Below are 11035 nucleotides of genomic sequence, written 5' to 3'. Positions count from 1 at the left end.
AAAAAAAAAAAAAAAAAAAGACCAAACCCCCAAGAGAACATGACACAGAGAGAAAGAGATGGAGAGAGACAGGCTTGGGGTTTTCTCCACCATTCACTCAAGTTCCTTATAGCGGGCAAACATGACTCTCCTGACGGCGTCGCGGTAGGTCTCGTTGGACTGCCTCTTGCTGGGCTTCCCTTGGGCCCCCAGCCCAGGGCCCTTCTTCCTATTTTCTGCCTGAAAACAGACACAGCTTGCGTTAGTGATTTTTCCTCTTCGCCGGCTGCCCATAAAGAGAAAGCTTCCCTGGGCTGCTTCGGGACAGCTGACTGCTCCCGCGTGGATCCAGGAGAGGAGGAACAGCAACAGCACTGTGTTCCTCCGAAAGCTGTTCAGGAGAAACTGTTGGCCCTTTGCGGGCAACAAAAACACAGCCAGCAAATGCCCGGTGAGAATTAAACCACAGGGATCGGCTGCAGAGACCAGCATAAGGCGGGGAGCCGAAACAGGCAGCGCCGGCAGACGAGAGGCAGCCGTGTACGAGCGAGGATTGAAACAGAGCAAAGCAAAGTGCAGCAAGAGAGCTGGGCTCCCGGGGAGCTGCCTGCAGTTAGCCTGCATTTGCACAAGCTCAGCTGTTCTCTCCTCTAACAGAGTTCCCATGGGCTCTGGTAGCTCACTTTGAATTTCAACCAGTTTTTAACGACTGGCTTTTGCAGCCAGCGTCTGAATTATTTAGTAATACCTGCCTAGAGTTAGCCCAGGAGAGCAGGCCCAAGGCTGAAAGTTTCTCTTTTTAAGTCCGACTTTTCTGAATATCAGCGATGTGACCAATTAGGCCAAGAGATCAAAGTCCTGCGGGGCACATGGCTTTGCCCAGCATGACTGGGAAGAGGGAACAAAGCACATCTCTAGGGCTCTTTTGGGAGGCCTTTATAGGAATTGTACGAGGGCTGTGCTTTGCCCAGCTCCCCCATCCGGTCCAGGGAGCTCTGATCGGAGGTCAGACCTCCCAGACCGCATCACTGGAGCTGGCTCTTCGACAAAGCCTGCTTTATGGCCACAGGAAACTCTCCACGAGAACTGAGCAACAGCTGGGGCCGGTTCCTGCTGTCTGAACTGAAGAGGGAATCTTGCCTTAAGTGCGAGGGCTCGAGCAAACACACGTCACGAAGCCTCAAATATTTGCCATTAACGATATACTCGACTGCCAGCTGAAATGTCACAACGTGAGCTGCGCTGCAACCTCGGCGAAGCGCTGACACCACGGCAGTGAGGCAGCCAGGCGACAAACCCGCCGCGTTGAGCAACCGCAGCCGCAAGGGCATGGTGCTGCTCACGTGCCCCTGAGCAAGGGGGAGCAGTCCCTGCCCCAAGCCACTTGCCAGATAAACCCTCTCCAGCAAGGTCCACTGAGAGATCAGCGTCTCCCAGAGGGCAGGATTTACCCAGCCCTGCCTATCCCTGAAGCCCTCTGCTGATGGGGACTCTGTTCCTCATCAGACGACGTACCCTGGCGTTCCCTTCCGAAGTCCAGGGTCCAGAACGGCAGCAAGAGCCTCACAAGCAGAGTAGACAAATAGTATCACGTGCCCTGTGGCTTTGGCTATGCTCACACCTCCCCGGAGGAGGTTCACCTTTTCCCCCAGCTCTTGTGGCTGCAAAGCACTGAGCTGGTGACCTGCTCAAACCTCAGCCTGGCTTTGGGCAGGTATTAATCAGATGCTCACACCCTCCCTACTCACTGTTACTCTATTCTCAACCCCTTCAGATCCATATAAATTCTAACCTTCTTCTACTGCCAACATACTTGCAGCCCCTCCTAGCCTGCAAAGTTAATCAGCACACGCATATTATTCCATCAAGTGGGCGCTGAGACTTGCAGCCTGACTCTTGTTCTGGCTAGGAACTCCCTCCAGCTGTCTTGGGAGACATTACCGGCTGCAGGACAGTGATGTGTCTGGAAAGGAAGGGAAGACTCACCTCCATTGGTGATGTTGTGCCCTGCTGGTTGTGGCCGAAGCCTTTCTTCCACCCCGTGGACTGCAACATTCGATTCCCTTTGTTGTTACTATCAATCCTTGGGTCATAGTCACTGCAAAAGAGCCAGAATCAATTGTCCAGTTTTGCAATGCTTCGAACACATGCCAGGGATTTTTAGCTCTGCTAATAGCTCCTTCATTGACATTCCAACTTCTCCTGAGGGATACCCAAGTTGCTTGCAAGAAGCACACCGCCCAAGGAAACCAACACGGTGGATTCTGTGTGCAGGGTTCAGACACCTTTGACCACGTAACTTCTTGTCCCACCTCAGGGGAAAATACACCAGGACACAGGAAATGAGCTCAGGCTTCAAAGTATTTATGGTACAAGCAAGCCAGGAGTGTTCTGTGCTTGCATTTCTTAATCTGAATTTTAGCAATAGCAAGAAAGTGAAGTCTACTCCCTGCTGCTCTGTTAGATCTTTCTTTTCTCCCAGTGTGGTCATTGAGCTGAATAGATGCAGTGTTGATTCAGACACCCTTTCTCCCACCTGGTCATTACTCATCCAAGACCATTAACCAAAACCCATAGTTTTGAAAATCAGTCAGCACAAAAATAGCTTCCTTCAGGCAAGTTCTACTTTCTGGCTGCTGATTACACTGCACACAAACTGCTTTAGTTTATCCACAGCTATTCCAGGAAAACAGAGGGAAGAGAAGATGTGGATTTTTAAACTGCAAGATATGGAGGAAAGGTCTCCTTCTGAGGTGCTGTACCAGAAGGGAACAGGCACATAACCAGTTTTGTCTTCAACACAAGCCTAGCAGTTCCTCAGCCCACTGGAACACGCGAGCTTGCAGCAGGCAGGCCTTTCGAGAGCTCCGCACAGCACGCACTTTCTTCCTCCACCTACTCTGAATGAGACGGAAACAGCTCCTAGCGTTCCTCTGAGTCAGTGGAACAGATGAAACACAGCTTTGCTCTTTCTTTCAATGGCTAGATGCCAGGACAGGAGGACAGCAAGTGCCTTAAGGATGAGGTGGATGGGAACAGGCTGCATTCTGCTCCCTGTGCCTGGCCAGGCACACTCAAACTCCGCATCTCACCCCTCCGGCACCACGCAGCCTGCCTCTGCTTTCCCCTAAACCCTCTTTTCCACCCCTGCACTACACACCCCCGGCCCTCTCCTGTCCTCTCTGAGAAGTCCTGCAGCACAACAGGCTCACACTTTGGGGAACTCTACCCACAAGAATCACAGCCCGTCTGGCTCTTGCAGATCTACCCCACCAGCCAATTCCTGGCCTTGGTGTGGAGCAGCACACATGCCATCCTGGCAGCAGCCCCAAAGAGATCTAACCAAGAGCAGCCATTACCTCTCTGAGTCCCGATCGTATCTGAGTCGTTTCCTCTCTGGTGAATCCATCTGCTGGAATTTCTCTCTCCGGTCATTTCCTTTGTCTTTGTACCTCCCCTTCATAACAGAAAGAACAAAGTAAGTTCGGGGGCTACAAAGGATTCAACACTCCACAGGATACTGCTCTGCAGTCAGGTCTCATCTCTTCCTCAGCTGGCTGGAATTCTGTCCTGGGAACCCACAAACCCTGGATGTTTTTAGGACCCACAATCCAAGCTTATTCTGTCCTGATGGGCTGACCCATGGTTGCAGCCTTCCAGCTATGGCACCAGGAGCAGCTCTGCTACCTTCCGAGCAACGGACAGTTACAACTCTCCCATTTCTGGCCAGGCAGCAGCAGCCCATACACTGCATCAGTTTTAGATGGAAATCTGGGTCTCACTTAGCCCAGAGCCCAACGCTGGCTTGCAGGGCAACAAAACCACATTCAGACCCCTCTGGGAGGAGGGAGACCTCCTCTTAGAAGTCACAGCACTATCTACAGGTCCAAATGCAGAGTGTGCACACAGTTCAGTCTAAGACTCTTCTGGGAGGCATTTGATGCCCAGGCTGCAGATACAGGTGCCTAAGTGGAGGGTCTGTCTGGGACCAACATCCCCCTAGTGCAGGTCCACAAATAGAAGTCTGCCCACCGCAGCAGACCCACCTCACGCTCTCTCTTCTCCAAATATGCCAGTTCCTGCTCAGATCGTTTGATCTTCATATGTATCTCCAGGTTTTGCTGGAAGGAGGAAAACAGAAGCCAGTGTCAGCAGAGGATACAAGCTGTCAGGGCCATTTGCTCCACCCATAAGGAGCACAGGTAAAGCAGCATGCTCTTGCACCTGCACTATACCAGATGCAACAGCTTCTCTTGCAGCCCAGAATACCCGCTCCCCCACAGAGGCCAGGAGCCCTTCCTCTCCACAGTAAGGAAGGCAACCAGTCCTATCTTAACCTGCGTGCAGTCTGGCCCTCCTAGAATCAAGAGCTCAAAGGCAGCGCAGAACATGGGGAGGCATGTGCTAAGTTCTTACTGCTGTCACACTCGTGTGTGCCAGCATCCCACTCTCCCCAAGCCCAAGCTATCTCACTACAGCTTAAAAAGTCACACCTTGATGATATAGCACTCCCGCAGCAGGAGCAAGCAGCTCACACAATGCTTTGAACAGAGCTTTGACGGGAACTTTGCCTGCTACTGTGTCAAACTCAGCACAGCTCTTCCCACCCAACCGTCGCATTTTTCCCTGCAGATCACAAAGCTGTTGAGCCAAAGGCAGCTTGCAGCACACACGCAGCCCCCCAGCCACCAGCTCTCCCGTACCTTGTGCAGGTTGGAAAGCTGCTGGTGCTTGATGAGCACTTCCTTGTTGGGAAACTGCCTCCTGCACAGCAAGCAGGCCAGCTTGTTCCAGTCGGTCAGCTTGTCGTCGCTGGCCTTGGCCTTCCTTGGCTGCTCCTCACGTTGTGCTGGGGCGCCAGCCACTGTGCCTGTGGCTGCTCCTCCTCTTCCTCCTCCTCTTCATTGTCACTGTCTCCTCCATACTCTCCCAGAAGTCCTATGAGAGGGTTCACCACCTTGGGCTGAGGGAAGAGGCAGAAAAGTGTGACAATTTGTAGCATCGAGCCTGCCCTGCCACGCGGGGCTCTGCTTCCCCAGTCAATCTCCCCGTGACTTCTGTCTCTGTTCCAGCCCAAGAGCCAAAGAGCAGCATCCCGGCAGCAGGGGCAGGGAATGGAGAGAAGCTGGCTGGCCAGCATTTGAACACCACAGGGTAGAAGCCCTTCTGTTCTCTAGACAGGCTGTGCTTTGGTGCCAGGCTTTCCCAATCTGCCACACACCTAAGCACAAGAAGCTGACCGAAGCAGCGGCTATTTGGCAAGGATTGCTGTCAGTCACTTCCTCTAGCAATGGAGATCAGTGAGGTTTGGCCTTCCTCAGTCTAGAGGCAGCTGGAAGAGTTTTATGCCGGAAGACTGCTTGAGTGAGGAGACCCTGCTTAAATGCAGGTATTAAATTTCCCCATGCTAGAAGCCTGCAAACAAGCTCAGAGTTATAAAACAAACTGCCTTCGCCATTTCACCTCCAATGTTCCCTCCTCTGGCATGAGAAGCTGGCACCTCTGCCATCCAAGGTCACTGCCAGGCTTTGGTGAGCCTCCTTAGTCCTCCACCCAGCCTCAAACAAGGCAAAACCTAATCCTATGGAGACACTTACCGGGGCTGCACTCTCATCCTTCTTCACGGAGGGAGGTAATGGTTTTTTAAAGACATCTTCTGCAGAGAACTTCTCCTCCCCAGTCTCATTCTAAAACGGTCAAGATCAGGTGTTAAGACTGCCATAGCATGGACTCAGTGCACCCAACAGCTAAGCACCCGTTTAAACAGGCCTCCCAGGAAACCGGGCAGGTGGCAGAAATGAGGTAGTGTTTTTGGTGGGAGACATTCCCACTCTGGGAAATTCATAGCTCTCCTGGAGCTATGCCCTTGCTTTCCGGGACAGCTGCAGCAGCTCACCATGATGTCCCAGTCTGCTCCACTCTCACTCTCTGCTGGACTGTGACGCTGACAGCGGCCCCAGCCGTGTCTCAGACCAGTGACCGAGTGGGACTGGGCCAGGTCACATTTAGACACCTCTGTGTCTGCACACAGGACATGGAGACCAGGTGCAACGCCACCCCCACAGCCAGCCAGCATGGGAGCAGAGAAACCCACCACTCCAGGAACAGTTACAGTCCTGCTTGGCTGTGAGAGATGGGACAAAGCACAAGTACTATAGACGGGGAGGAGAAATGACAACAACATGGCTAGGCTCAACCAGCTTGGTGGTGTTTCTAGGACCTTCTTTATACTGGACAGAGAACATGAGAGACCGCAGTCACCCAGCACTGCAACAGGATGAGACTGTGATGCTCGCTTGTACGCTTAGCAGCACAAAGGTTGGGGTGAAGCTTCACACCTACATGCTTTACAGAGAACTGGTCTGAAGCCCTAGACATATTCTAGTTTCGGAGTTCATTAGCTACTCATGCTTGACTGGGGAAAGACAAGTGTTATGCAACATCTTACCAGGCCCGCACTCTCATCCTTTTTCACAGAGGGAGGCAATGGCTTTTTGAAGACATCTTCTGCGAAGAACCTCTCCTCTCCAGGCTCATTCTGAAAAACCCAAGATTGGGCATTAGGCCATCAGCAGCACAGGGGTCCAAAAGTGCACAGAACAGCTGGAAAGCCACTTCTGAGCATCCATGGAAACCAGGCAGATGGGAAAAATGACAGCAGGATTTCTACTGGAGATGCTTTCACCCTCCAGACAACACCATGTTTTTCCTAGGTCAGTGCCCTTGAAAGCAGGCATCCTCCATACCAGATGAGACTCCTTGGCTGGCTTGGTATCAACATCAGGGACAGTTACACCCTTCAGGTCCCAACTGCCCAGGACTGGTCATGCCACAGAGCATATCCAGACCAACAGGCAAGGAGGAAAACAAAGTTTCTGCATTCGTGGCTCAATCGCTTCTACCAACTCTCCTGGCATTCCTCGGGCCCAGTCAGTATCACAGCACAGTTGTGGAAGATCCTGCTCCAAGCACCCATGCTCAAACATCACTTTGGGCAGCTACTCCCGACCAGCAGCTCCCCACATTGGGGAGACAGCGTTTGCTCACTGGGAGCAGCACTGAAGGGCTCTGCCCCAGGACTGGTGCTGGACTCTGGGAGGGACTGTACAGGATGTCCGTCACAGACTCCTGCCTGCATTCGATCTCAGTTCACTTTTGCAGTCCATCTGCACCGCCTGCCTCATCTTCCTGCCTGTCTGTGATGTTTGAAGGGGGCAGGAACTGCGGTTAGGGGAGAGCTCAATCTCTGTTATTATCTGACTTGGTATGTTTGAACATCTCTGCTATTTTTCTGTTGGCTCTGTTACAATAGCTGGGTGCTTTCAGCAGTGTGAGTGAAATGTGTGTCTCAGTTACCTGGATGTTTCTGAATCCTTTACCATAAAGAAGGGATAAGAAGCCCTGACTTAATGTCACAAGAGAAAAATTTCAGGAACTTACTCCCACCTGGCCAGACAGCAACCACATTCCTGGCCTGCTGGTGACCCTATGTATTTCATCGTTTTCTCTCATTGTCCCTCCCTTTTTGAATCCTCTATATATTACTCTCTATTTTCTAACCTCTCTTACCTCAGCCTCCTGGCCTCAGATCTCTGATCGTTCTGACACCTGGAGGGATTTACCTTAGCAGAAGTATTTTTCCCTTTCTCCTTTTTGTCCCTATTGTCCCTGCTGTGCGGCTCCTTCCTTTCATTTGTCCGCTCTTGGCTTCCATGCCGCCGCCTTCTGCTCTCTGTAGGCGATGAGCAGGCTTCTCGGTCTATCGTGACTTCTCTCTGAAAGAGGCATTTGGAACAGACTTAGCCAAACCCCTGCAATCTTCTTATTGGGCTTATTGTCCTTATTGGGCTGGGGAGACCAGCACAGTAAGAAGGGAATGCAGAGCCTCAGACAGCTGAGGGCAAAGGCGTCAGAACTTTGCTGGGGCAGAAGACAGTCTACCACAGCCAGGTCATCAGAGCACTACCCTGCTCACCCAAAACTCGGACATCTCCAGTATCATGAAAACAAGATGACAGCCCCAGAGAACCTCTGCTGATGGCTCTTTTTTGGCATCCTTGTAACTATTGCTGGCTGGGGTCAGGGAGCAAAGAGACCACAGATGAAAACAGAACTCTGCTGTCCATCTTTTAATACAAAGAGTCACATATCACATCTTCAGTAAAATCTAGCAAGAATGCTCTGTCCATAAGTCTACTCAATGAAGAGAAGACCAAAAACCCTCCAAAGGCAGGGCTTCAGAGGCCAAAGAGGCAGCTACAGTAACTGGTTCAACACATAGCTAATGGGTTCCTAGCCTCTCATTAAGTTGATATTTTGGAACGTGCATCCTTTTTATACAGGTCAGAGAACTGAGTAAGAGAAACAAAGCCCATGCTGTCCCATGCTAGCCTGTCTTCAGGATCTGGCTGCAAAATCTCTCCAGAGAAGGGCAGTTTGTAGGAACGTACTATGCATAAAGCTTCCTTCCCACACACTCACCTGAGTCCTGGGGTCATAGTACGTCCCAGCTATGGGATCGTAGTAATTCCCAGTTTCGGGATCATAAATGTATGTGGACACATCTGATGGGGCTGAACAGAGAGACAAGAGTTAACACCACAATCTTCCAAAGGCAGAACTTGCCTTTTACAAACGCAAAAGCATGAGCAAATATTACACTGGTGAAAGGATCAAGAGTGGGAAAGAAGAATTTTTCTCTCTTGGCCAGAGAGGTATGAGTATCCTCACATCACTCAACCTACATCTTCTTTTCTTTAAGGAGTAAAAAGGGAAATAGGTTTTCACAATTCTTCTGTTTTAGGACTCTGGCAAAACTTCCACATCAAAACGCACTTACAGGGGCTGTGCTGAGATCACCAGACCACAACACTTGACCGGACAAAGATATGAAATTCGGTAATTTCCCTAAGAATGGGGTAATGACTATCAGGCTCTGTGTCCACCCACCCCTGTGAACAAGGAAGATCTGTACTCTTTCAGTCTCCTGTTTAAAGTGATGACGCTTCCCACATCCCTTCAGCCCTGTGGGTGTATGAAAGCTCCCAACAAGAAAGGGGAGCAAACTGTTTCTACAGGAAAAGCCAAAGGCCTTAAGGGTAGGCCTGTAATGTGAGGAATGCTTCTCATTTCCAAAGTGTTATTAGACAGAGCTCAGAGATACTACATGTAAGTTAGTAAAAAAATCAGGAGTGTTCTTCCAGCTACTGGCACTGCTACATAAAGTGTATTTTCTTCCGTTTCATCTAGTAATTGCCAGGCTGATTTTATCCCATCAGTTTACCACAACAAGGAAAAGCACACAGTAAGTTTCCTTTATCTGCATGTAGTTTTGCACAGTAAGAGTAGAGAGAAACACATCATCAGATAGGAAAATGTGACTAAACAAAGTTGGCAAAGGAACTCAGAAGTGGGTGTAGCAAACAAACCTACTCTTAGCCTTTAAAAATATTTTTGGGCTGAGTTCTACATGTCAGTGCCCTTTTAAGGAAGAAAAGTCTCCACAGTAGGAGTGAGGCAGAGCTTAACTTACACTGTGCTCTGGTGCGTCTCTGTGATTCGCCGCCCCTCCTGTCTCTCATGCCCCTTCTGCCCTGGAGTAAGTGAACAACACAAACAGATCAGAAACTCTTTGACAAACATCATATTGCTTCTCCTCCGTCTCACAGGCCCAACGTTCAGGAAAACAGCTCATTTAGCTACCCTAAATAGGGCACAAGCAGACACAGCTTTTCATCTACAGAGCAATGGAGAGTGTTGCAAAGCACAACACCTCTGTAGCTTCCACAAATCTTTAAATGAAGTGCTCATGGCAATCCGTATCGAAGCCTCCAGCTCATTCAGTACAGGAAGATCCCTGTAGTCTAGTAACAACCACTAGAGAAGAGACATTCACTCCAGGAACTGAGACCAGTCATCAATTAAGTCACTCTGTAAAAGCGTGGTATAGAGTAATCCAGCCCAGAACTCCCTCAAGTAGCATCTACACTCTGACTTGCACTTCTACGCACATTGTAAACAGCATTAGGGGCACAGCAGCAGCGAAGAGCACACTTGAGCATTATCATCCCATCTTCAAACATGTTGAATTTTCAGCAGCCCAAACGGAAAAAGCCAAACAAAGTCAGGCCTATCACCCCTGGTGCTCCCTCCCTCTCTGGCTACCTGCAGGGAAGCTGTGCAGACCTACCGGGCCATAGTAGGAATTGTCACCGTGCTCCCCATAGTCATTCCTGTTGAGATAAAGGTTAGAGGTTAATGTCAATCTGGCTTCACATTAACCTCAGTATACTCAAAATGATCAGCAGGACCAATAAATGCAGAAAGACCATCTTTGCTGGCCACATGTTGGATTGTGTCCATCCCAGGAGGCAGAGAGACTTTGCAGATCACTGTCTCCACAACAGTTACGAACACACTCTCTGCTGTGTCTGCAAAGATGAATCTCTCCAATTGCTTTTTAAAAAGCTGAACCCATTAATTCCCTCACAATGGGATTTGATGGCTGGACAACAACAAGAGGCCATGCTATATGACGATTAATCCCATACTGCTCAATCACTGAATCTTCTTCTAGCTCGGATGCCTTCAGCTCTCCAACATATTTAGGTTGTAGGAACATCTGTGCTAATTCACATGCCAACCTTTAAGCACCTGGTCTGACAAGACAGCTCTAGCTTCGCAGCACATCACGCAAAGGACAACCCTACTGCCCTATCTGTCTATACCTTCTCCTCCCTGTAGCAAGATTCACTTCCACCGTGCGTCCATCAATGCAGATAGGGGGATCCAGATTCTGCAGTATCTTTAGCAACCTCAGTGCCTCCTGTAAAAGGAAAGGAGAATTTCACATCCATGAGAAGGAAACACAAGCCCGTTTCCCAGATCCAGTCTGCCTGAAAGGAAGGCTTTGTGCTTACATGATGACCATAGTAGGACAGGAAACACAACACTTGTGTCTAAATATTAGTGAAAGGTATTTAGGAGGCGACCAAAAGGATAAATGTGTTGTTAGGTTCTCTGTTTGTCCTATGACTGTTTTCAGCAGCCAGCTAAG

At 50.0% G+C, this 11035-nt stretch overlaps 1 protein-coding gene across 1 annotated transcript in view; it reads right to left on the bottom strand.

The window, feature by feature from the left end:
* Nucleotide 1: 1 nt before the first annotated feature.
* LOC104082683 (RNA-binding protein 6-like) overlaps nt 2-11035 on the bottom strand; it is a 54423-nt gene continuing 43389 nt past the window's right edge. Inside the window, 13 exon segments of the mRNA XM_009585900.1 lie at nt 2-219; nt 1966-2077; nt 3339-3436; nt 4026-4100; nt 4683-4837; nt 4840-4942; nt 5577-5666; nt 6428-6517; nt 7602-7754; nt 8461-8552; nt 9512-9572; nt 10169-10211; nt 10707-10804. Coding sequence (XP_009584195.1) covers nt 94-219; nt 1966-2077; nt 3339-3436; nt 4026-4100; nt 4683-4837; nt 4840-4942; nt 5577-5666; nt 6428-6517; nt 7602-7754; nt 8461-8552; nt 9512-9572; nt 10169-10211; nt 10707-10804 — 1296 coding nt within the window. The 3' untranslated portion in view covers nt 2-93.

The sequence above is a fragment of the Fulmarus glacialis genome, unplaced genomic scaffold, assembly GCF_000690835.1.
Source record: "Fulmarus glacialis isolate BGI_N327 unplaced genomic scaffold, ASM69083v1 scaffold7739, whole genome shotgun sequence".
NCBI classification, from domain to species: domain Eukaryota; kingdom Metazoa; phylum Chordata; class Aves; order Procellariiformes; family Procellariidae; genus Fulmarus; species Fulmarus glacialis.
This window is presented reverse-complemented; position numbering and strand designations above follow the sequence as displayed.